This window comes from Carassius gibelio, chromosome B17 (genome assembly GCF_023724105.1).
Source record: "Carassius gibelio isolate Cgi1373 ecotype wild population from Czech Republic chromosome B17, carGib1.2-hapl.c, whole genome shotgun sequence".
Lineage (NCBI taxonomy): Eukaryota > Metazoa > Chordata > Actinopteri > Cypriniformes > Cyprinidae > Carassius > Carassius gibelio.
This window is the reverse complement of record NC_068412.1, coordinates 1255478-1283100: the sequence shown is the minus strand read 5'-3', so window position 1 is coordinate 1283100 and position 27623 is coordinate 1255478. Positions and strand designations below refer to the sequence as shown.

Here is a 27623-nt window from a genome sequence, read left to right as displayed (position 1 = left end):
CCCTCCCCCACCTACGACTCTTGCTAGCACCAAGATTCGAACCTGCGACCTTCGGGTCCAACCTCTCTAACCAGCCGCCTCAACTCTGCTGCTGACAGGACGAGGTCATGTTAACGTTCCAGTTATGTAATGGGAGCAATTTATTAGTAGTAAGATTATTTTTAAATAATTTTTCTTAGGGTCAATAGGTGATCTGTCCTGCGGATGAACAAATACATTTATTGTACACTTAATGCTATAATGTTACAAGTAATTTCTGTCTGTTTGTTGCTTCTGGTGTGTGCATTGTAAATAGGCAAAACAAAAAAAAATTGTTATAATGTCTCCAAAAACTGTGGTGTTTTTTATCATTTCTGTAGCGCATTGTGTATTTCCCAAATCTAAAACAGCCTATAAAACATGTTCATAGACGGATAGTTTACTGATGTCTGAACTCTGTTTGGGAATTAGAAAAGCATAAAGAGGTTGTTCAGTATATTGGTAATTAATAGGCTACATTATGTGAGAATTTATATTTAATAGTCTAAAAAATATTGTTTAGACGAAACAAAATAAAACTGATGCAACAGTTTGCATTATTTTATTATTTATTTATTTTTTTTTTTTTTTTTTTTGAGTTAACCCCTTACTAGTAACCCCCCTTTTTTGGCATGGAGACCGAAATTACATACCCAAAATAAAAAGGTTTCTGCTCATGATTCTTTCTGACTAGATACATATTCAACATATGTTCACAAAGCTGACACTTTAAAGTTTACTGTTCAGGAATCAGAATCACTCAGACTGTTATGATAATAGAGATATATAAGCTCAAACATAAGAACAAAAATAAAAATATTAAAAACATATGTTTTAAATGTATTTAAAAAAATGTTGATGTAGGAAATGAGTTTGAAAACACAGTGTAGCTAAGGCCACAAGTCTTCCAAGAATTCATAAAAAATTTCATAATCGAATCTGTAAAACTGTGAATTTTATGAAATATTTTCTAAGGCCATGTCATGTGTGTTTTTAGAGAAGGCTAATCAGATTGATTTATGGCCCTTGTCATCTCTGTAAGATCTCACATGTAAACACTGATGTGTGTTTTATATGTGTGTTTGGCTGTGAAAACTGCCCGTTTCATGATTGTATTGTTCTCACCAAACGGTTCTTTCACACCTCCGCCAAGTATGACACATTATCCGCATTATTCTTTTATCATTATTCTTTTGTTTTTATTCCACCTTTATTAGCCTTGATTGTGGTTTTTCAGGCTTTACAAAGCAACAAAGCAGCGATCTCACTTCAGTCTCTCTTTGCATTTAGCCCTTATTTATCAAAAGTCTTACTATAAAAATACAACAAAACATTTTCTTACGACCTTACGTGAATTATTGAGACAAAAATGCATTATGAAGAAGAAAAGCACCTGCTATTAGTAGCATTGGTGCTAACGTTAGCATCAAGCTACATCTGACAATTTATGAAATTATTAGTACACTTTTACTCAAAACTCACTTTAAACCCCGATCGAGTGTTTATAATAACTTCCTTTAGCGATCAGGGGTGGAATTTGGTCGTTTACTGTTGTAAAAATATGTTTTTTGTAGCCTTTTTCATCGCTGCACAAGTTAGCATTTCCGATGTACATTTTCGATTTTTTTTATAAAAACGCCCCAGATCTCAAGAAATTCTCATACCAAGCTTTACTATCGTAATCGCGGGTTTATTATTCGGATATTTTGTGTGTACAGAGGTGTTTCAGTGTTGTTTCGGCCAGATAACTACCAGGAAGTGTGCAGGAAGCATGTGACACGATGGGGCGGTGTCCAGATATGAAACTAAGATTGACGTTTGAAAGACCCAATCAGAGTCTGAGTCACACACCGCACGAGCTGTGACTACTGCACGCACACACAGATCGCTGGGAGAGGCTGTTTATCATCTGATCGCGTAAATCCGTGGAAAATGAATAGAAATGACGATTCTGTCTGAAGAAATATGAAGTAAACATCAGTAAATATATCCATATATCTCCGCAGATATGCATCTTTGGTCTGTAAATCCTTATTGACGCTGTTCAGTGAGTCTATGTGAACACAAATAAACCGCTCTTGACGTGAATGAATATGAGTGAGTTGTGAATTTCTATTCAAAATGTGGCATAATACGGATTTATTATTTTGCACTCCTGACATAAATCACTAAATATCTGTCACTGCAACAATGTTTTATCAAAATATTGGTCAAATATCGAAGCTTGAGTCTTTAAACTTTCCATTGATGCACAGTTTGTCCAGATGAAGTAAGACAGTGATGTTTAATGTGCTGTGAAAGTGAAACGATAATAAACTGGGGCCGTCAGCGATGTTTGCACGCAAAGGGGTTAAGACAACTTCCTTTGAAATTAAGTTCTAATAACTAATAAACTATATTGCGATATACAGTAGTCAACATTTGAAGTGGATCAAAACCTTTCTTCAAAGTTGTCCTATATTTATATCTGCTAGCTGCCTCACGCCACAGAGGTCAGTTAATTCTCAGCACATAGAGACTCTTCCACCTAGATATCACACTATAGAGACTGTGTCTGTTCCCCGAACTAGAAAAAAAACAAAACAAAAAAAAAACGTCCAAACGAATTTAAGATTGACAATTTAATTGAGGTTCAACAAACAAAAAACAGATGCAATACGGATAAACACATGATAAAGCTTGGCTTATTGAATATCAGATCCCTTTCTACGAAAACACTTTTTGTAAATAATATGATCACTGATCATAATCTAGATGTGCTCTGTTTGACAGAAACCTGGCTAAAACCTGATAATTACATTATTTTAAATGAGTCCACCCCCCAAGATTACTGTTATAAACATGAGCCGTATCCAAAAGACGAAGGGGGAGGTGTTGCTTCAATTTATAACAACGTTTTCAGGATTTCTCAGAGGGTAGGCTTCAAGTATAACTCGATTGAAGTAATGGTGCTTCATATAACATTATCCAGAGAAACAAATGTTAATGATAAATCCCCTGTGATGTTTGTACTGGCTACTGTATACAGGCCAACAGGGCACCATACAGACTTTATTAAAGAGTTTGCTGATTTTACATCTGAGTTAGTTCTGGCTGCAGATAAAGTTTTAATAGTTGGTGATTTTAATTTCCATGTTGATAATGAAAAAGATGCATTGGGATCAGCATTTATAGACTTTCTGAACTCTATTGGGGTTAGACAACACTTTTCAGGACCTACTCATTGTCAAAATCATACTCTAGATTTAATACTTTCACATGGAATTGATGTTGATGGTGTTGAAATTATGCAGCCAAGTGATGATATCTCAGATCATTATTTAGTTTTGTGCAAACTTCATATAGCCAAAATTGTAAATTCTACTTCTTGTTACAAGTATGGTAGAACCATCACTTCTACCACAAAATACTTTGTAAGTTATCTTCCTGATGTATCCAAATTCCTTAGCATATCCAAAACCTCAGAACAACTTGATGATGTAACAAAAACAATGGACTCTCTCTTTTCTAGCATTTTAAATACAGTTGCTCCTTTACGCTTAAGGAAGGTTAAGGAAACCAGTCTGACACCATGGTATAATGAGCATTATCTACCTAAAGAGAGCAGCCCGAAAAATGGAGTGCAGCTGGAGGAAAACAAAACTAGAGGTATTTCCTATTGCTTGGAGGGAAAGTAACCTATCCTACAGAAAAGCATTGAAAACTGCTAGAATTTAGAAGAAAACAAACATAACCCCAGGTATGTATTCAATACATTTGCTAAATTAAGGAAAATAAAGCCTCAACAAGTGTTGACATTTTCCACAGCAGTAATGACTTTATGAACTACTTTACTTCTAAAATCGATACTATTAGATATACAATTGTAACCATTCAGCCTTGTACCATGTAGACCATGTACCATCTAAGCTCCTGAAAGAGGTGCTTCCAGAAGTCATTATTACGATTTAAACCGTGCTAAAGCACTTCCATCAATGTCAACAAAGTGTTCAAGTTCAAGGAAAATAATGTTGTGGTCAATAGTGTCAAATGCAGCACTAAGATCCAATAGAACTAAGAGAGATACAACCACGATCAGATGATAAGAGCAGGTCATTTGTAACTTTAAGGAGAGCAGTCTCAGTACTATGATACGGTCTAAACCATGACTGAAAATCCTCACAGGTACCATTTTTCTCTAAGAAGGAATATAATTGTGAGGATACTACTTTTTCTAGTGTCTTGGACAGAAAAGGGAGATTCGAGATGGGTCTATAATTAACTAGTTCTTTGCAGTGAAGTTGTGGTTTTTTGATGAGAGGCTTAATAACAGCCAGTTTGAAGGTTTTGGGGACATATCCTAATGACAATGAGGAACTAATAATAGTCAGAAAAGGATCTATGACTTCTTGAAGCACCTCTTTTAGGAGCTTAGATGGAATAGGTTTGGTTTAGATGATTTAACAAGTTTATACAATTATTTATCTTCTATAACAGAGAATGAGTGGAACTGTTCATGCATGGTTACAATTTTATCTCTAATAGTATCGATTTTAGAAGCAAAAGTCATTACTGTGTGATGTTCGGAAATGTCAACACTTGTTGATGCTTTATTTTTCGTTAATTTAGCCACTATGTTGAATAAATACCTGGGGTTATGTTTGTTTTCTTCTAAAAGAGAAGAAAAGTAATCGGATCTAGCAGTTTCTAATGCTTTTCTGTAGGATAGGTTAGTTTCCCGCCAAGCAATACGAAATACCTGTAGTTTTGTTTTCCTCCAGCTGAGCTACAGTACATTTTTCGGGTTGCTCTCTTTAGGGTTCAAGTATGCTCATTATACCATGGTTTTAGACTGTTTTCCGTAACCTTACTTAAGCGTAAAGTAGAAACTTGATTTAAAATGCTGGAAAAGAGAGAGTACATAGTTTGATACATCATCAAGTTGTTCTGAGGTTTTGGATAAGGAATTGGGATACATCAGGAAGATTACTTACAAAGCAGTCTTTTGTGGAAAAATTGGTGGTTCCTCTTCATGCTGCGTCATAGAATGTTTTGGGGAACGCCTCAGTCCACTGGATGGGCGATAGGTGGTTGAGATTAAAGACCAGGAAGTTTAAAAGCACGAACGGCGAAGCCGGCATTAAGCCTTCTGTCCTCAGCAAGCACTCTGTGTGTGTGCGTGTGTGTGTCAGTTGCTATCTGTTTGTGAGTCTTATTTAGTGTCGTTTTTTAACTGATAAGCTCCATTTGTCAAAGCTTCAATCAAGAGAGGTCTTGGGTGAGAGCAGGCAGCGCTCAGGCTGTGTGTTTTCCCTGCCAATACAGAGAACCACTTATCTGGGCATGGTGTGGGATTCGACCACGATGCAGGCATATATGTCATCTGCTCAGATCAAGTCGATCCTCACTGCAGTTGCGTGAGTGAGAGAAGGCCAGTCACTCACTGTCAAGCTGTCTCTGAGATTTCTTGGTCTGATGGTGGCTGCGTCCAACATTAATACTATTGGCCTGCTGTACATGAGACCGCTACGGTGGTGGCTCAAGACCAAGGGGTACTCCCTGAGCGGTAACCCACTTTGCATGCTAAAGGTCATTCAGTGGTGCCTACATGCCTTGGACATGTGAAGAAAACCTCTGGTATTTGTCTCAAGGCCCAGTGCTGGGAGCTCCTTGTTGCCGCGTAATGCTAGTGACGGATGCATCCCTCACCAGCTGGGGTGCGGTCATGAGTGGCCACCCTATCTGCGATCTGTGGAGTGGCCGCCCTCTGACATGGCATATCATATGCCTGAGGATGCTGGCAGTGCTTTGAGCACTACATTACTTTCACCCAGACCTAAGAGGTCACTATGTGTTGCTGCGCACCGACAACACAGCAGTGGTCTCTTACATCAAGCACAAAGGAGCTCTGCGCTCACGCCGTTTATACAAACTAGTGAACCAGAACCTTGTGTGATCCCAGGGTGAACTCCTCTCGCTGAGAGCATTCCACATTCCTGTCCCCTCTGGCTCCCTCTGACTCATCCGGCTCCACTGGGGCTGGATGCCATGGTACAGACGTGGCCGAGGTTTCATCTGTAAATTTTTTCCCAGATTGCTCTGCTCCTGGGAGTAGCCCCGTTCTGGCCGGGCCGGGTATGGTTCTTGGGCCTAATTTTTAATCTTTTTGACTGCACTCCATGGGAGGTTCCTGTCAGGAGAGATCTCTAATCTCAGGCAGAGGGTGAGCCCCAGCATGGAGCTTGGAGGCTTTAGGTCAACCCAGTTAACTGCCCAGTTGGTACAGTTCTGGAGTTCCTGCAGGCCCTTCTTTCCGCAGGTTTGACCCATTCCACCCTAAAGGTCTACATGGTGACCATGGCGGCCTACCACACCCCTCTCGGTGGCCAGTCAATGGGCAGACACCCTCTGGTTACATAATTCCTCTCTGGTGCTCTGAGGCTGAGGACTCCGGCCAGAAGAAGCTTATGCTAAGTGGTGATCAGGATGCTATCCTAAGCCTCGAGTTCTCTGATCTCCCCTCTCTTGGGGGTCAAGACTCACTCCTTCTGAAGCTTGGCCATTGGATGGGTTACATTGGATGGGATTGAAACTGTCTCCTTCTCTTGCTTTAGCTGTGCTCTTCCACACTAGGCAGAGATTTGAAAGTCTGACGGCATGGACATTCTCGTTCCACAAAATGTTCTTCGACACAGCTGGAGAAGAGGAACGCTAAGGTTACGTATGTAACCATGGTTCCTTGAGGGAATGAGACACAGTCACCGTCACAGTGCCACACTTCCGGCATCTCTGGCCAGCGCTTGCTTCACTCTGTGAGGCAAAATGCTTCACCGCTCGTGCTTTTAAGCTTCCTGGTCTCTAACGTCACCCGCCTATGATGTCTCACCCATCAGTTGGACTGATAACACATGTGATTCAGAGATGTCACGCTGGAAGCGTTCCCTTAAATCGTTCTCCTGCGCAGCGTCTTATTCCCTCGAGGAACCATGGATACATACGTAACCTTAGAAGTTCTACCATACTTGTAACAAGAAGTAGAATTTACAGTTTTAGCTATAAGAAGTTTGCACAAAACTAAATAATGATCTGAGATATCATCGCTGCATAATTTTAACATAAATAATTTCAACATAAATTCCATGTGACAGTATCAAATCTAGAGTATGATTTTGTCAATGAGTACGTCCTGAGACGTGTTGTCCAACCCCTATAGAATTCAGAATGTCTATGAATGCTGATCCCAATGCATAGTTTTCATTATCAATGCGAATATTAAAATTTAAATTTTGTCCCTCCACACTTCTATGTGTCTCAACTTTACTGCTTATTTCCTGACCTTAATTTCAAGTCAAGTCAAGTCACCTTTATTTAGTGCTTAAAAAAAAAAAAAAAAAAAAAAAACATTGCGTCAAAGCGACTGAACAACATTAATTAAGAAAACAGTGTGTCAATAATGCAAAATGACAGTTAACGGCTGTTCATCATTGAATTCAGTGATGTCATCATCTCAGTTCAGTTTAAATAGTATCTCTGCAATCATTTACAATCAAGTCAATGATATCGCTGTAAATGAAGTGACCCCAACTAAGCAAGCCAGAGGCGACAGTGGCAAGGAACAAAAACTCCAACGGTTACAGAATGGAGGAAAAACCTTGGGAGAAACCAGGCTCAGTCGGGGGGCCAATTCCAGGATGCAGCAAATTCACATTGTGCAGAAGAATCATCTGTTTCCTGTGGTCTTGTCCCAGTGGTCATCAGAGACAAGGTCTTTACAGGGGATCTGTATCTGGGCCTCTAGTTATACTGATCTCCGCTGTCATTCAGGGCTGTAGAGGCCCTTTCTAGGTGCTGATCCACCATCTGGGCTGGATACGTACTGGATCTGGGTGACTACAATGACCCTCTGACTTTGATGCAGACTGGATCTGGTGGCTACGGTGACCTCGGAATAAGAGAGAAACAGAGTAATATTGGTGTAGATGCCATTCTTCTAATGATGTAGCAAGTACATCAGGTGTTATGAGAAGTGTTCCCGGTTCCAGTTTACCTAATTAATGCAGCTTAAAAATCCTTTAATGGATTTGGATATTAGAAGCATATTAGTGTGTTATGTGTAAGCCAGGTTAAAGAGATGGGTCTTTAATCTATATTTAGCAAGAGAGAGGACAAAAGAAAACAGCAAAAATGCTAATGACAAGCTAATGAGTGCTAATGAGTGATGTGACATGGTTTGGGTGGCTATGTCCACTTGAGCCATTATTTCTGTCTACTCTCTTTGTCGTCTACAGCCTTTAGAGAGATGGCCTGGCTGTACACACTTAAAGCAATGTACACACTGATCTCCAACATTATTATCTCCACTATCTTTTCATCTTCCATTTTGAATAAGTTGATGGCTCTTTCTGACTGTAAAAAGCTTTCCTCATTTCCTTCTTTAGTTTCACTACTTCAAATAGTTCAGTTTCTTTCTGGTTACTAGCTGTTAGTTTACAAACTCTACTCTTAACAACTTGGCTTTGGGCCTCTGGGACCTCAGTGTGTGTCCCTCCTATTCCACTGTTTTTCTGAGGGATGGCTACTTCAGTTTCTTTTTCATTGACTTTGGTGACTTTAGTGCTGTTTTTCTTTAACTTTACTTGTCTTTCATACTCAGCACTAGCTGCTTTGTTCATCCTTTCTATGAGCACATCATTAGTTATCTGCAGGACATCCAGGTAGGGTTTAAGTTGAAATTTAACGTTAAAATGCCCCTTTATGTTTTCTGCTGGGGAAGGGGGAGGTAACTTTTTTATCTCCAGCATGTGGCGTAAGCTGAGGCCAAGGCTAGTAGCTTTTACCACAGTACCAATCACTTCAGACTCATTATATCTCTTGCTGAGCCCCATATCAATTTGGTGCATTAAATTGGTATATGAAAGTTTCTCCTTTTGGCCTCTTTCCCCTATCTGACCACATGTTTTAAATTCCCTCCTTATTTTAAACTCAGGCAGTTTATTTACTATTTTTTTTTTTTTTTTATCACTCCGTCTGTTAATTTGGTCAACTAAAGCTTGAGTGAATATCTGAAACTCAGCTGAAGCTCTAAATATTGTTTTTGCAATTTTTTGAGTTCACATGTCTCTGCTGTGTTTTTTGAACTGGCTTCTGAAACGTGATCCCTCTGTTTTAATTGCATTATTTGCTCCAGTAGATTTTTTAGGTGCTGCTCTGCCACCTCTTTTTCCTCTGACTCAATTACATTGTCAGATGTCTCATAAAGGAAATTAACGTGTGCTTTTTCTTATCTGGAGACACAAGGATTTTCAAGAAACTGCACACCTCCCTCAGCTGTTCGATATGCAGGCTTAGCAGAGCCTCACTCAGCCGGTCTTGCATTCTTTCCAGCTCCATTTTGTGTGTGTGTGTGTGATTTCCATGCTATCTCTTCTCACGTGCTCTGCATGCACATCTACATCTCTCATGTGTGTCTTCATCTCCCTCATGTGCACAGTTAATTCTCCTGGGCTGGCTCGCCAATTTTGTAGCACAATTCGAGTAATCACACCGCCCCCTGAACGTAATAAAATTTAAGTTCTTTAGTGAGAGATCCTAAAACTGAATGTACAAACATGAACAGCTTATCAAAGATGCTGTCTTCACTCATACACATATGGCGAGCAATCTGACACATCAAATATTTAGCAGGAGAAGGAGGAGTCTTTCCTTCCGTCGCTGTCTGTCCATGTCAATTTTTGAATGGGATTGATAGTGTAGGCAGACGACAGACCTGCGGTGACATCACTGTTGGAACCAATCATAGGCATCGACATGACAGCAGTGTATGTAAGAAATGAATCAAAAATTGTACGTATACTAAGTATGTCTGAACTAGGTCTGTCACCTTACAAGTACCTTATGACACAACGCCTGAAATATATGTTGTCTCAATGTACGTCGCCTTACATGATGCCTGATATATATACGTGTGCTGTGTTAGAAATGCCATACTAACATACTACTACTACTATACCTGCAGGTGTTGCTGTTGGACAGTGTTATTTCTGCTTCCTTTGCTGCTCTTTTGTGATCGTAGCTCCGTGTAGCTTTGTTTTTCTGTAGAATCTCTTTCTTACTATCACTCTCTGTTGTTTAAAGTGATAAAATATAACTTAATTCCCACCATATTTCTGATATTATCTATCAATCTAGTCTGATTAATTTGATTGTTAGCTTTTATTCTAAATCTGAGAGTACAATGCACCTGCATTGCATTAGCATTCAGTAGCTTGTCATTTGTGTTTCCATTTGTGCCTATCGCTGTTTTCTTTTCTTTCTCCTATCCTCTCTCTTGCTACTCTCTCGCTCCGGTTTTCCACAAATTCATCTAACAACTGTGGTAAGAATCTTTCATCAAGAACGGTGAGTAATGGCTTCTGCTGCTATTGTTATTTGGACCGCTTGCCACATGTATAGAATCCCTTGTCTCCGTTGGCGACGAGGGATTCACATGTGATAAATGCAGGGTGAATAGTTAGGCTGACAGAAAAGATTTCAGAATTAGAGACACGCATCCAAACTTTAATTGAGGACAGTAAGAATGTGAGGGCTCTAGATACGGCATTGGATGCATCTAGCTCAGGGAGTCCTGTACATTGTTCGATTCCGGCAACAGACCCATCGCAGCATGGCAACTGGGTTAGAGCTGAAGATCTTTGCCCGAACCCGATGGGACCCGACGGGTTCGGGCTTAATTTATATCATCTTACGCGGGCTCGGGCCAGGCTTGGGCTTGCGCTCCGGAGGGATACGAGCGGTCATTTAATGTATTGTGATTAGTGCGAGAAAGATGCGAAAATGGGTGAGTAGGTGTAATGGAGGCTTGCCTATAAACATGTTTATGTTCTCTGTTTCAGTCCCACCTGAGTAGACTTGCTCTCCTGTGCCGCTGTGGTGGTCCTCTGTCCCATCTGCTCGGCTGTGGTGGTCCTCTGCACTGCCTTGGTGGGCTTCTGTCCCATCTGCTCAGCTATGTTGGTCCTTTGCTTCACCCTGGTGGGCTTCTGTCCCGTCTTCTCGGCTGTGGTGCTCCTCTGCTCCACCCTGGTGGGCTTCTGTCCCGTCTTCTCGGCTGTGGTGGTCCTCTGCTCTGTCCTGGTGGGCTTCTGTCCCATCTTCTTGGTTGTGGTGGTCCTCTACTCCGCCCTGGTGGGCTCCTGTTTTTCGAGTTAGGCCCCGGTCCCAGCCCCTCATCTTCCACATGGACCTGTCCCTCCATCCCTCCCCAATATAGGCAATATATCATTGTTTACTAGAATGAATCCTTAATGAATCCTTTGTAAAAAGCATGGTAAGTACATTTCTTTGTGAGGTAACAACCTCAGCAACTTTGCTGAATTAATGTTTTGTCATGTGACAACACTTGAGCATGCTACTCTGAAACTTTTATTGTTTATTGTATACAGTTTCACAAAGTATTCTTTAAAAAATAGAAGGCAGTATACACTGTGTACTGGGCAGTATGCAGTAAGCAAGTAGTCAATTTCGAACACAGCGGTCGTCTCAGTGTACATCCCCTTAATGACACCTGATATATACGTCATCTCTTTTGTACGTTGCCCTTAACGAAATGTAATGTTTCCATTACAGTAGATGTATTTGTAATAGGTTATAACTTTTATTTAGTTATTATTTCCCAAAAAGTGGCAGTAGTGCATAATTACTGCATAATATAGTCTATTTTATGTTTGATAACTTCTGTTTAGCGGTTAAGTTGGTGTTGAAGTGAAGTACAGCACATTATTGTTCATTTTGCTTGGATGCTACAAAAAGTACGGAAACACTAAGAGGCTATGCATGATCTTTGAATGAATGACATTTCTTTTTTGTTTCCTTGTGATCTCAACCTAAAAGAGTGTAATTTTAACAGAAATAAAGTTGTATTTATATTATATATTCATTAGACATTCGATTTTCAACATTAAATGGCAGTGAGAACAAAGTCTTCTGAGCAAACATGCTTATGTTTATGAATTTATAATATTTGGGATGCTAATCAGCCATTTTAACTAAAAGATGGAGGCTGTGACATTAATGTTGTCCACTAGATGGAGCAACAGGATTATAAGCATAATAGTTTTTTTCGAGAAGTTTTCATCCTTGTAAATTGAAATAAACGAGGTGATCTACTTCATTTGCATAACTATGGTGCACTGACAGTATAGTTTTATATAATTAGAGAACATAGGAAACATAGGATGAAATTTATATTTATCATTATAGACCTCAATAAGACATAAAACATCCAGACAATGTTTTTTTTTTTTTTTTCTTTTTTTTTTTTTTGCAGAACTCAAGATAACTTTGGAGTTAAGTACACAGAAGCCTACTTGTGTGAGGAGGAGGAGGTGTTCTCAACTTCTTCAGTAGAGAGGGAAAGATGGGTTTAAGGTGAGTAAACTTCAGAATTCTATCAAGTTATCTTTTGTTTTACTAAGACTAACATAATGTTTGTTTTTGTATATGTTTAATCCAGAGACAAGATAACTTCATTCTTTTGAGAATGATGCAAGTTATTTTTTTTAATCTTTCTGTTATGTTCTGCCTGTTTTATTCACATTTTGATGCAACAACAGTATGATTATATGTTCATATTTTATTGAAACCATTGATGTCCCTTTTTTCTTTGCAGAACTTAAGCTAACTTTGGAGTTAAGTACACAGAAGCCTGCTCGTGTGAGGAGGCAGTTTACTCAGCTTTAAGGCAATTCAAATTCATAATTTCATATTATCAGTTATCAGTTGTTGTAAGGCAATATTAAATATATTTATTTGTGTTCCAAAAATGAGCACCACGAAGAGAGTAAATTATGACCATTTAAATTTTTTGGTGAACTAACTCTTTGAAGAGCAGCACTCCACGTACATGAACATTTGTGAGGTATGTGAATGTCATGTCTGTTTTAATGTTTCAGTAAAGTAGCTTTCTGAAAGCAATATATTTATTCAAACAATATTACATGCCCTCACACAAGTGCTGCAATTATAGCCTTCAAGAGCGCTGTGGTAGACAGAGACATTAAACAACAACACAAAGTGTTGAAACTTTAAAACAGATTATTTACTTATCCTTAGAGATGTGAAACACCTCTATCTGAAAATGAATAGTTTGATTAAATGTTTTCTTTTTTCAAATGTGTTTCTCTTTTTAGGCCACTGACGAAGAGCAGGCGGTGACTTGGATGAATGTTGTTCAAAGAGGAAAATTTCCTTTCCCCTAAACTGATGAACCAGTGGTTTTAATGTGCTGGATGGGGATTCTTCATCAATTATGCTAAAGAGATCATGAAAGTTGACAGTGATGCATGATCTGTATTCATGGAACATGAAACGAACTGTAATTGTATAATTTGTAAAAACAATGTTAAATGCATGGTCTGTGTTTAGTAGAAATGGAGTTTGTAATGTCATTTATACACATGCTCACATTCTTTCACACATGTCTGTTAAATGTTATAATATCAGTGTTAATGTTGTGGTTTATTTTCAAGCTAGAATAGTAGGTAAAGAACTAATTGTACATTTACATTGTACATTTGTATAAAAGTGTTTTCGTATATTTTTATACAATATATATACAATTTAACAAAGTCCAATTTGATCTTAAAGTTATATTCAACAAATGTTCAGTGCTTTATTTATGAACTCTATAGCTGTTAATGCCATACTTTTCTTGCATTTCTTCTTACATGCATGAAACTTTTTGACTTTTCTTTTGTTTTTATTAAATATTAATCTTTTGATAGTTATTATTTGTGTGTAAAAGTGATTTTTAAAATGAACAAGATTTGTAGGTTTAATGCTCAGTTTGGGTTCATAATTTTAGCCTAGCAATAAAGTGTTTCCCACAGCCTTACACTCAATTAGTGGCGGCACTACGCAAGTTTATTTTCTGCCAGCAGGAGAATCTCCGGTAACGGCTGCAAAGCGGCGCTGAACTCATAAACGCTGCCTTATCAAGCATTACATGCAAAATGAAATTGAACATTTTCTAAATACAGTCGATTTCCTTCTGAAATAAAGTGATAAAAAACCCTGGTGTTTGAAACCCTGCAATGTAGTAATTTTAAACCACAAAAAAAGCAACCCTAACCCAACTGGCTGGGTTAAAATAACCCAACGTTGGGTTCGTCCCTTTTTGACCCAACACTGGGTTGCCAAAATAACCCAAATTGGGTTGTTTTCAACCCAGCAGATGTTAGAGTGCATATCAATAGGTAAGCAATCAATTGTCTTCTTTCTGGAATCAGAAAATCCCTTAAAAACAGACCTTCCCTTAAAGTCACTATATGTGTATAACTCACACTCAAACAAAGATACCATCAAAATTATTCACTGGTGTTCTAGTTTGATATCACTGAAATATATTGATTAAGAAAGATCTGAAAATATGTAATATTACCAATGTATGAAATAATGGTGTTAATAATAATAATAATAATAATAATAATAATAATAATAATAAATAAATAAATAAACTTAAATGAATTCCTTCACTGTTGTGAGTGTAACATGCCTGGTGATTAGTAGTGTGACATAAATTATTTTTAAGTGAATGGAGAAAGATTTTCAAGCCAAACATTGCCAGTGGGACAAGTGATGCTCAAATGTCATTATTGTCAAATCAAAACATAATAAAAACATTTAACTCAGTTTTTAGAAGCAACTTGTTTACATTTTATTGATTAATTTGAAGGATACTTTAAACATTGAGTATTTAGCTTAATGATTAACCATATATTGTTTAATGATAAGTAGATACAGCATTATTCATACACCAAACACCCTCCTGTTTTGTCGTACAACTGTAAAATTATTTTTTTCATGTTTCATTTTTCTTCCCCTTTCAGTCCTTTTCTGGCTGTTCTTTGGACTCCTCCACTTGTGTTTGTGCATTCTGTCTTCCTCTCATGTAAACATTCACACTCTCCAGTAAATCAATGGAGTGATTGATCAGAAGAGCGAGCCAAGCCAGGCCAAAGAATATCCAGGCTGCTATCAGACAACCGTACCACTCAGGGTAGTGTATCGCTGGGTTTCGGTCTGGCAGAGAAAACAGTGATGTAAAGAAATAATTATCAGGGTTGGGTTGATATAATTTGAATCAAATTGGATTTGGAAATGGATGTAATGTAATTTCAAGATCATACATTTACTGGTAACACTTTACACTCTATTAGTCAATGTTAATTAATGTATTGCAACACACAACATGTCAGGATTGGACCTGTTTTGTCATATGTTTCAGTTCCTGTTTTGCCTTATTTGGTCTGTTTCCTGTCCTTGTTTAGTCTGATTGTTTGTTGATTCCATACACCTGTGTTCCCCATTAACCTGCCTTTTTATAAGCCCATGTCCTTTCTGTTCACTTTTGTCAGGTATACCAGTTACCAGTTCCATATGTGTGTCTTACCCCAGTTCACCCTGTTGGATTTACTCCTGTGTTGGATTAATAAAGACTATTTGGATTATCCTCGGCACCGTGTTTCTTCCAGAAGCATAGTGTGACACAACAAGGGAATTTGATTGATCCAACATAAGTTTTGCATGAAAACAAATAATGACTACAACACTTTTGACTCAGTATGCCTATTTACTGTATGCCTATTACAATATGACTATTTGCACTCTCATTATACCCTTAATGCATATGTAAGTAAATGAGTATTATTTTTATTTATTTAGCTCTGTTTTGAAGATTTTCTGGGTGTTTCACCATATCTTGTAAAAAAACTATATATATTATTACATTTAGTGTGTTAAATATATTATTAAATGCTATGCATACAACATCAATACAAATGTATTTCTACTGGCTTAAATACATGTTACATTTTAATTACAATTCTGCATCTTACTTGCTATCTCAATTCAGTATTCAAATTCAGGAAAATTCCAAATAAATTTTGAATGACACACAACCCAAGCTGTGATGTCACTTCCTTACTAGAATAACTACATAAAAGAATAATTACAAAATGTGAAGAACCTCAGAGGATTAAAGGTAAAACAAAGAAGACTTGTAATTAGACTATGTAATTAATACACACATACACAGCTAAATAGTCCATATCTAATAACCAGGGTGTGAACACATAAGCATCATTATAAAGGTACATGATGACAATAAAAAATAGTGACGTATAAAAGTTAAAGTATAAATAGTTTGCTCATCTTTGTATGTGTAGATTCCTACCTGCAACATAATCTCCGAATCCAACAGTGCTGAGTGTTATGAAGCAGTAATAAATGGCTTCAGCGTAACTCCATCCCTCATACTCTTTAAAAAGCAGCATAGGAACCACAAAGTACAGAAATGCTGAGCTCACAAATGATATGCTGTGAATGGATATTCGTACACATTTCTGTCAGAAGGAATAGAATCATGTGTACAGTGTGTATGCACATAATGGTAAAGCATACTAATTCATAGTTTTATTGCTGATCACATTCATGCATTCATTCATTCATTCATTCAAACCCACACATCATCTTTATTGATTACTGTAAAATAGGTTTAATTCTCACCCCTCTATCAATTTTTTTCTCCAGAAAATCACAAAAATTCCTTTCAATGGCCAGCATGTATTTTCCGACTCTATTTAAGACCACTACATTCAGGGGAATGCCAAAAAGTGCAAACAACACACAGAAGATTTGACCAGCTGCCGTCATTGGAATTATATTCCCATAGCCTGTAAAAAGATGAAAACTCTATATAATATCTACCCATCTGTATAGATGCCACACAATAACATTGGACTGTCAAGTTCAATGAGTTAAGAGTTCCATCCCTCACCAATAGTTGTGACCACAGTTGCCGCAAACACAGATGAGCTGGTAAATTTCCAGAAGCCATCTGCAGTGTCATTGCTGTCTGGACTCAAGCCACTCAAGGAAGCAGCTTTTATCATCTTTAAAACAGTAATAACAATCAATAAAGTCCTATTTGTAATGCATGAAATGAAATAAAAACAGTGTGCACATGTAAATGACATATAACAGTTGTTCTCTTTTAAAATTCTTTTGTCAAGTTTTATTGTAATTATTATTATTATCTACTTGAGCAGAAAAAGGCCATTTCATTTAAAAAAGAGCTAAAATAATGATGTCAATAATTTCAACAATAGACCATTCTATAGACAAAGATAATTCTATGTAAAATTAAATTTAATTATAATATATAATATATTGTTTTAATTGTATTAGTTTTTTACCAAAATCAGTTTATATAAATGAATGAAAATGGCTTCACAGATAGATAGATAGATAGATATATAGATAGATAGAGAGATAGATAGATAGATAGATAGATGTGTGCTAAATCTACTCTCCAGTCTTACCTGTGCTAGTTCTCGGATCCCATTCTGACCCACACATGGGTAGTTCTCAAGTAGTTTCATTCTTTTCTCTTTAAGGAGATCAGTCTGTTGCAAAACATACCATCCTTCTAGTTTCCAGAAAATCAGCCCTCCAACAAGGACATAGGCTACATAAATTATTCCAAGGAACAGGATAGAAGGGAACCGAGACACGCAGAGAAATTGGCATAACTTTCCAGAAGAAATGGGAAGCATGGTTCCTTTGGTAACCTGGCTCACCTGTCTACCGATGCAGCTGCAGGATCGTGCTACTGGGTGTGGATTTACTCTGTTTATGTGACAGTCAAATCACTCCCCTGTGTAATGAATGCCAGAATCAGACCTTATGACCTGGCATGCAAATGTTGATTTAAGAAGAGCAGAAGACACAGTGAGTTAGGAGTTAAAGAGGGGGAATGAAGTGGTTAGAAGCTCAAGTCAGTGCTCTTTGCCAATGGTTTCATGTTCTTGTATAAAAACTTATCTTTTCCACTTAAATACTATAATTGTTATTATTATTACTTACATAAATCAATTACTTTAAAATGTCAATATACTCTGGTTAAACATTTATTAACTATAACTTTTATTATAGTTACGTTTATTCTAACTATACATTCATGGGTGCAAGTTAAAATAAATGTAACAAGATGTGTGCATAAAATAGATGTATGTTAGGATAAACATTTGTAATATGTGTTTTAATATTAGATATACAATCAATAAAATATACCATTTACAATTAAAAAAAAGAAAATAAAAAAAACCTCATATATAATCTCAATCAATAAATAATAAAATAATGTAGCAATTGTATAGTTTTTATTTTTATTTTTCTTGACTATCCAAATGGATAGTCAAGAGACGGTTGGCTGCTAACTATTCATCTCCAATAATTTTGCTACTAATTTTAATGCAGTTTGAAAGATATTTAAGATGAGTGACTTATTGCCTGTATATACTGAAATATATTATTATTTATTATCAATTAACATTTACTAATATATTCAGTGCCAAGCTTGTTAATAAAATTATGTTTTATTCATTTGTCTAAAACTTGGAAATGACTGGTCATGATTTTACATTATAAAGTCTTAAATCTTAAATCTAAAACGTTAGATTAAAACAACATTATAAATAACCATGTTATTTTATATAATACTTTTATGGTCTTATAATAATTATACACGTTATCTGTACCGTACTGATTGCATGGATAAAGAAAGCAAAGAAAGGCCAGTTTATGCCTGTTCAATCTGATAAAAGAAAGTGTTGCTCCCTTATGCAAATTACTGCTCAAAATCTCATTGCTCAAGCAAATCTATTCATAGTCATGCAAAACAGTGCATCATAAAACAAAAATGAGCAGATCTTAGTCTTAAGACTTTTGAGCAAAGAAATTTCAATTTTTAGCAAAAATTATTAACATTTGTTTAATAAGTGCAATTATTTTCTGGGAAACGCACGTCGAATGTAATTCCAGGCAGCTCTCCTGACCACATTAAAATTCTATATCACTTCGCATAGTAAAGCTGTAATAACTGAAATTGCAGGACTACCAAAAACAACAACATGACAGACGATTTTCCGAAAGTAAATACACATGACATTTCTCACTAGCGAGGTAATAATAATTCACAATGGCAAGTGGAATTATTAGAAAAATAATGCACACTAATTCCATTTGCATTCTCCCAATAGAGGCTCTCACCCATTTTGTGAGAACCCTTGGTATTTCTAATTTCTATTTCCTAATTGTCTGAGTGGTCTGTTAGATTTATATTCAGTGAGCATATCTGCAATGTATCTAGGTCCTAATCATTGAGTGATTTAGAAACGAGTAAAAGTACCAGTTACATTTAGTTTTTTTTTTTAAGGTAGTCAGTGTTAGGATATTCAGAATTCTGACTTGTGCGACTCTTTTTTGGGTCGGTCCGATTTTCAACATTGTCGTGCGCCGTTTGTCCTGCAGTGTTCGTGCAGTCTACAAGGGGAAACGAGAGGGGATTAACCTCTCCCGACCGGCAATTGGTTGTTCGGATGGATTTCTGACATGTCAGAAATTTTAGTATCTCTCTTTGAAGCAGGGCTACAAACCGATTTTCTGCGTTTCCCTCACTGCGCATGTGTGAAACAATAAACAAAACCATGGCGACACGGCATGTAGTGCGGACTGAAGTGATGGAGGGAAAACTTGTGGAGTTATGGCAGCAACATGTCAGCCTTTTTGACGTGTCATCGTCAACTTACCATGACCGGAATGCCAGAGAGAAAAGTTGGGAGGATATAGCTGCTGAACTGAACTTTTTTTTTTGGACGTTTCAGCACACAGAATTGCACATATCACCAAAGCAGTGCATTTATCCCGGGAAAGCATGTTTATTCTGAAACAGCCACAAACATCCGCGTTCTGAGGTATCATACGTGTTGATTCCCCTCTTATAGTGTGAGCAGTCAAATCGCAACTCGACGATCGGACCGTACAGTGAGCGCATAAAAATCGTGATCTTTGGCTTTACATTGCATGCAATCTACTCATACAGACCTTGCCGAAATCGCACAGTCTATGCCCGGCTTTAGGCAACTGCTTATGTTTCCTATGCCATGGGCCAGAATTGAAGGCTTGTCTTGGATGTCCACTTAGACCTTTGCTCTCCTATTCTCACATAATAACCTCTCCCTTCAAAGTATGACCTGAACCATTTGAGTACCATTCCAGAAAGACCGACCAAGGTTTACAGTCTTTCTTGAAGTATGTTATGATTGACACTGCCAAACGCAGCACTGAGATCTAGTAGTACTAGCACTGATATTTTGCCAGAATCAGAAAGTGAATAACATTAATTGTCTTTATGTGTTTACTTTGTGTTGCAGAGTTGTTTGTGATTTCTGTTGAATCTTAGTATCACTCTCTGTTGTCTAAAGTGATAAAATATGAATTTAATTCCCACAATATATTATCTTCAAACTAATTTGACTAATCTGAGCGAACAATTAAAATTTTAAATCACAAGTGCAGTGTGCCTACAGTGCTTTAGCATTCTTTAGCCAGTTAGCTTGATATTCATGTTTCCATCTGTATTTATATTCATGTCTATTACCGTTTTGTTTCTTTTTTTCTTTTGCCTTGTTTCTTTTCTCTCTCGCATCCTCTTTCACAAGTTCATCAAACAACAGTGGTAAGTCAGAATCATTCTTCAACCACTGCTTTTGCTGTTTGCACCATTTTACACATTTAGCACTCTCTGTCAGCAACTAAGTTTTCACACATGATAAATGCAGGAAAATAGTTAGGCTGACAGAGAAGGTTTCAGAATTAGTGACACGCATCCAAACTTTAAATGAGGCCAGAAGAAATATAAGGGCTGTAGATGTGGCTTTGGATGTGACTTGCTCAGGGAGTCCTTGTTGTTTGCTTCTTGTTACAGCTCTTCTATAGCAGGGCATCTGGGTGACTGTGAGGCAGCATAGTCATGGGTCAAAACACTGCTGTTCCGTTCCAATCAAAACATTAAACAGGTTCTCCACACTCACTTAAAAACCCGATGAAAGTGCTCCAGTTATTGGTGATTCTATTGTAAGGAACATGACAATAGAGCCACCAGCCACCATAGTCCACTATTTACTGATAGCCGGAGTGCCAGACATCATGGCAAATTTTAAAAGTGGTAGCCAATGCTAATTGTAAATTCGGTAAGACTGTTATTCACACCGGTAATAATGTTCGACTTCGCCAGTCAGAGATCACTATAAATAACATTGAAGAGGTGTTTGAACTTGCAAGTACAATGTCAGACACTGTAATATGCTCTGGTCTCTGTCCTGCCGTGTTGATGAGATACATAGCAGACTGTCATCACTCAATGGCTGGATGTCTAAGTGGTGCCCGCAGAATAAGATAGGTTTCAAAGACAATTGAATAGAAATATGGCATGTAGTCTTAGAGTCTGCACTTGTCTAACTGGGATCTAGGTCAGGAAGCAGACAGACTGGCTAAAATAACCATCTGCTAGCCGCCTCACGCCACAGAAATCAGTTAATAATCAGCACATAGAGACTCTTTCACCTAGATATCACACTATACAGACTGTGTATGTTCCCCGAACTAGAAAATACAAAAATGTCCTAATGAATTTAAGAGTAACAATTTAATCGATGTTCAACAAATAAAAAACAGATATAATAAGGATAAACATATGATAAAGCTTGACTTATTGAATATCAGGTCCCTTTCTACTAAAGCACGTTTTGTAACTTATATGATCACTGATCATAACCTAGATGTGCTCTGCTTGACAGAAACCTGGCTAAAACAAGATGATTATGTTTTTTTTTTTTATGAGTCTCCCTCTAAGATTACTTTTATAAACATGAGCCACTTCCAAAAGATAAATGGGGAGGTGTTGCTACAATATATATATATATATATATATATATATATATATATATATATATATATATATATTCTTTTTTTATATATAGTATTTCTCTGAGGGCGGGCTTTAGGTACAGTATAACTCATTTGAAGTAATGTTGCTTCATATAACATTATCCAGAGAAACAAGTGTTAATGATAAATCCCCTGTGATGTTTGTACTGGCTACTGTATACAGGCCACCAAGGCATCTTTTAGAAATTATCAAGCAATTTATTTTCACATTAGTGCTGGCTGCAGAGTTTTAATTGTTTGTGATTTTAATATCCATGTGTCACGGCTGGGATACAGAGAAACACGGTGAGAGAACCAAGTGTGGGTATGTCGTTTATTAGGATAAATCCAAAAGAGAAACAGTCCAGGCAGGGGTCAAAACCAAAACATAAATCCAAAACATAAACAGACTAGGACACGACTAGAGACGGACGTGAATAAACAAGGACTCCGTGACACATACTAAGACAGACTGGGTTAAATACATAAGGAGAGGCAAACGCTAATGGGAAACTGACAGAGTGTGATGATTAGTAATTAGTGACAGCTGGGTGCAATAATTAAGCAGGGACGTGAGGAATGTGATTAATGAAGTGACAGACACCGTGGGAAAAGAGGACATCTAGTGAGACCATGACAAGACACAACACAGAGACAGAGGAGGGAGGAGGACAGGTGGAGGCTCAGGGGGAGGGACGGAGGGCCAGAAAAAAAATCATGGGGAACAGATACTAGAAGTGTAGACACAAAACAGAGAGACCAGGAGGGAGGAGGACTGGAGGAGGTCCAGGGGGAGGGACGGAGGGCCAGGCTCACTGAGGGAAACAGACAGAAACCATAACAGAAAACAAGAAACACAAAACATAAGTCCAAAAAGGACATCACGTGGCACCCACCAGGGCGGAACAGAAGACCACCACAAGCGTGTGATCAGGGCGGAAGCCCCCCCAGGGAGGAGCAGAAGACCACCACAACCTTGTGATCGAGGCCAGAGTCCCCCAAGGCGGAGCAGAAGACCACCACACTGCTGTGGTCAAGGTGGAAGCCCTCCAGGGCGGAGCAGAAGACCACCACACTCCTGTGGTCAAGGCGGAAGCCCTCCAGGGCAGAACAGAAGACCACCACACCCTTGTGGTCAAGGCGGAAACCCCCCAGGGCAGAGCAGAAGACAACCACATCCTTGTGGTCAAGGCCGAAGAACCCCAGTGCGGAGCATGAGACCACCACAACCATGTGGTCGGACCAACGGGAGGACGAAACTCTGGCAATCCCATGGTGTACATACTGGACTCCAGAAGATCGGTGCTGACCCGACACTGCTCATGAAGATTCTTGGTGATTTGCATTTGTACATGAAGATCATTGGTGACTTGTATTTGTACATGAAGATCATTGGTGACTTGTATTTGCTCATGAAGATCAATGGTGACTTGCCTTTGTTCATGAAGATCAGGGGTGACTTGCCTTTGTTCATGAAGATCACCGGTGACTTGAATCAGTCCTTGAAGATCACCAGTGACTTGACTCTGTCCTTGAAGATCACCAGTGACTTGACTCTGTCCTTGAAGATCACCAGTGACTTGACTCTGTCCTTGAAGATCACCAGTGACTTGACTTGACTCTGAAAGGTCATCGGTGACTAGCCCTGACTCTGGAAGGTCAGCGGTGACTAGCCCTGACTCTGGAATGTTATCGGTGACTAGCCCTGACTCTGGAAGGTCATCAGTGACTTGCCCTGACTCTGGAAGGTCCACGAACACCTGACTCGACTCTGGAGAGTTCACTGGAACCTGACTCGACTCTGGGGTGTCAAGAGGAACCTGACTCAACTCTGGGGGGTCACAAGGAACCTGACTGGACTCTGGGGGGTCACCAGGAACCTGACTGGACTCTGGGGGGTCACCAGGAACCTGACTCGACTGTGGAGAGTTCACTGGAACCTGACTCGACTCTAGAGAGTTCACTAGAACATGACTCGACTCTGGAGGGACAACTGGAACCGGACTTGACTCTGGAGAGTTCACTGGAACCTGACTCGACTCTGGAGAGTCCACTGGAACCGGACTTGACTCTGGAGAGTCCACTGGAACCTGACTCGACTCTGGAGAGTTCATTGGAACCTGACTCGACTCTGGAGAGTTCACTGGAACCTGACTCGACTCTGTAGAGTTCACTGGAACCTGACTCGACTCTGGAGGGTCAACTGGAACTTGACTCGACTCTGGAGAGTTCACTGGAGCCTGACTCGACTCTGGAGTGTCAACTGGAACCTGACTCGACTCCAGAGGGTCAGCTGTGACTGTCATCCTGTGCAGCGGCATTGGGCAAGCAGCCATCTTGGGCCATGACTCTGAACAGGTGGCCATCTGGTGCTGTTGCACTGGGCTGGCAGCGATCTTGTGCTGTGACGCTGGATTGACAGCCATCTTGGGCTGTGGTGCTGGATTGACGGCCATCTTAGGCCATGACTCGGAATGGGTGGCCATCTTGGACCATGGTTCTGGACCGGTGGCCAACTTGGGCATTGGCGCTGGGTGAGTGGCCATCTTGCGCTGTGGCACTGGGCTGGCAGCCATCTTGTGCTGTGGCACTGGATTGGTGGCCATCTTGGGCCATGACTCTGGACGAGCAGCCATCTTGGGCCTTGGCGCTGGGTTAGCAGCCATTTTGTGCTGTAGTGCTGGGCTGGCGGCCATCTTGTGCGGTGGCGCTGGATTAGCGGCCATCTTGTGCTGTTGTGCTGGGCTGGAGACCATCTTGGGCTGTGGTGCTGGCTCAGCAGCTGTGACATGAACAGTCTTGGGAATCTCTAAGATCTTTGACAGCGTAGTGAAATAATCCAAGAATGAGTCAGCGGCCATCTTAGGCGTTGGCGCTGAGCTGGCGGTGATCTTGCACCGTGGAGCTGGACTGGTGATCACCTTGTTTTGTGGTGCTGTGTTGGCGTCCATCCTGCCCCGTGGCGCTGAACTAGCGGTTATCATGGGCAGTGACGCCACCGTGGCGGACGTGCGCTTCCTCTCTCCTCTCCGTCCGCCATGGTGAGATGGTGGCTCTGATCCATCCCACACGAGCCCCGGGTCGAAGGGAGGCCATGGTTGAGAGCGGTGCTGAATCTTCTCTCGACCACTCCCTCCTCTGCGACCTCCCCTGGTCCCCCGAAAACCACCAGGGGAGTTCCCTCAAATCCATTCCTCTCCCGCTCTGTGGCTGGGGAGGAGACATAAGCAGACATACCGCTGGTTCTCTGTGTGACGGAGTCCTTCTGTCACGGCCGGGATACAGAGAAACACAGTGAGAGAACCAAGTGCGGATATGTCTTTTATTAGGGTAAATCCAAAAGAGAAACAGTCCAGGCAGGGGTCAAAACCAAAACATAAATCCAAAACATAAACAGACTAGGACACAAGACAAGAGCACGACTAGAGACGGACGTGAATAAACAAGGACTCCGTGACACATACTAAGACAGACCAGGTTAAATACACAAGAGGCAAACGCTAATGGGAAATTGACAGAGTGTGATGATTAGTAATTAGGGACAGCTGCGTGCAATAATTAAGCAGGGACGTGAGGAATGTGATTAATGAAGTGACAGACACCGTGGGAAAAGAGGACATCCCAGGGAACACAACCCAGACACTGTGACACCATGTTGATAACAAAAAAATTTTATTGGGATCAGCATTCATAGACATTTTGAACTCTATTCGGGTTCACAATGTCAGGATCTACACATTGTCGAAATCATACTCTAGTTTTAATAATATCATATGGAACTGATGTTGATGGTGTTGAAATTATGCAGCCAAGCAATGATTTCACAGATCATTATGTAATCATGTGTAAACTTCATATAGCTAAAACTGTAAATTCTACTCCTTATTACATGTATGTTATAAACTTCACTTCTGCCACAAAAGATTGCTTTGTAAGTAATCATCCTGATTTATCTCAATTCGCACATCAAAAAAGAAAAAAAAGTAAAAAAGAAAACCTTGATGATGTAACTTTTCTAGCATTTTAGATACAGTTGCTCCTTTATGCGTAAGGAAGATTAAGGAAAACAGTCTGGTATAATGAGCACAGTTGCACCTGTGACGGGAGGAGCACACAACAGACACAGTGGCCATGGTGTCAGGCCTCGGAGAGGCTTTTATTAACAGAAAATCAAATAAAACGGGATAAAGGTGGCCAAAGGGAAAAAGTGTCCAAAAGAAACAGGGAATCCTGTGTCCTCGTCAGGCTGCGGGGTTCGTGTGGGTCGGGCAGTGTTCATGGAGGAAGGGTCCAGGTAAGGGGCGGAGTCTGGCGGCCACACACGCTCCCCTCTTCGCTCCGGGGAATGAGGAGCGGCAGCTTCCTCTAGAGGCCAAATCTCTCTCGTTGGCCGCGGCGCTGGCAGGGGATGAACGGCCTGGCATCCTGGCCCGTCCGCTGTGTAAACGGGTGCGGTTCTTGTCTCTGGTGGCGCGGCAGTCCTTCAACCCACCCTTCCTGGACCCACGAGGACACCACTGTGCATCCACGGGGAAGAGGCCGGTCTCCCAAGGAGAGGCACGTTGGGCTTTTAAACAGCGGCGGTGATGAAGCTCCCTTTCATTCAGGTGTGCCCCATGACATGCCGCCAGCCCTGACTCGTCCAGCGCCCCTCCTCTCTGTAAAGGAAACAGGTCAATTTAGCCCAAAGGGAATCATTTAAGATTTTAAAGGGAATTTGAACAGAATCACTGTTTCACGGCTGGTCACTGGGACGCCCTGCGATTCAGTGAACGAGCCGTTTAACATCAAATCTGCGCTGGATACTAATATCCAAACTCTAGTGAAACACTATCAATTAGCACAGTAACAAGATCGGCAGTTTAAGACATTAACTTGTAAGCACAAAACACAAGATACTTCTCTTTTCAATATGAATAAGGCTTTATTAGATAAATCTAAGACATATAAACTAATCTAACACATAAACGCACGCACACACACATTCACACAAGTTGCAGGAAGATCGAAAGTTAGGGAAAGATGAGTTTAAGAGAATGGAAATATGGAATCCCAAGTTCACAGCAATACGCTAAATTGCATAGACATGAACTACCATCAATCACTTAATTAACGCACGCATTGAGTTCCTCAATGGGGTTAAAATTATATTAGATACACCAGCACAAATGTCAGAGTCTGGAGGTAAAGTTACTTGCGTCTCCTGTGAAAAAGGAGTCTCGGTGAAAGGGCTATCCCGAGGTCGTTGACTGGCTGGAAGTTCAGTCGCTGAAGTGACGTCTTGGAAAGCCCGTGGTTGTTGGGCATTGGTTGAAAGTGCAGAGTCGTGTGCGCTGGTTGAAGCTGAACGGGCACCCGAGGTCAGGCGTCGGAGACTCGACGTTACAAAACTTAACTCAGAACACGAAACTCTCAAACAGAAAAGAAAAGAAATAAAGTTTGACGAGACAAGGTTGTGTTCCTTCTCATTGTGGCTAGCAGCAGGCGTGCAGGCTGAAGCACGCTGCAACCGCGCTCAAAGAATAGTGATGACAAAAAAACATGGCTAATAGCAGAAACACAGCTAGAGACTAAAAGCAAAGATTTTATGATGTCCTCAGTTTTAAACTGGCCTTTTGGTCACATCTCAAATGTTGTCTTGACCAATCAGATATTGTCTTGGCTCGGGGGTATCATAAATCATATGTTTATCTTACCAAGCATGTGGTCCGAATTTTCCTGCCTTGCAAGGTTTAATTTTGGACATGATTCCTATTACACGAATATGATACATGGGACAAATAAATTATTGTCTGGACAAT

General features: G+C 39.7%; 2 protein-coding genes across 2 annotated transcripts in view; one reads left to right on the top strand and one right to left on the bottom strand.

Annotated features, from left to right (window-relative positions):
- Nucleotides 1-27623, top strand: part of LOC127975855 (uncharacterized) — a 1007983-nt gene that overhangs the window by 839949 nt on the left and 140411 nt on the right. The window lies entirely within an intron of this gene.
- On the bottom strand, nt 14702-17636 carry LOC127975856 (potassium channel subfamily K member 16-like). Its single transcript, XM_052579875.1, has 5 exons — nt 17376-17636; nt 16832-16946; nt 16561-16727; nt 16229-16397; nt 14702-15075 (listed from the first exon to the last, which is right to left on the bottom strand). The coding sequence occupies exons 1-5, from the start codon at nt 17607-17609 to the stop codon at nt 14879-14881; spliced, it is 882 nt and encodes a 293-aa protein (XP_052435835.1). The 5' UTR covers nt 17610-17636; the 3' UTR covers nt 14702-14878.

Bases quoted from the DNA above. Each gene is read 5' to 3' on its own strand.
- LOC127975856 (XM_052579875.1), bottom strand. From the start codon at position 17,609: ATGCTTCCCATTTCTTCTGGAAAGTTATGCCAATTTCTCTGCGTGTCT. The intron at 16,728-16,831 runs GTGAGGGATGGA...ATCTTTTTACAG, and splicing joins AACTGTGGTCACAACTATTG to GCTATGGGAATATAATTCCA. The intron at 16,398-16,560 runs GTGAGAATTAAA...TCCTTCTGACAG, and splicing joins AGAAAAAAATTGATAGAGGG to AAATGTGTACGAATATCCAT.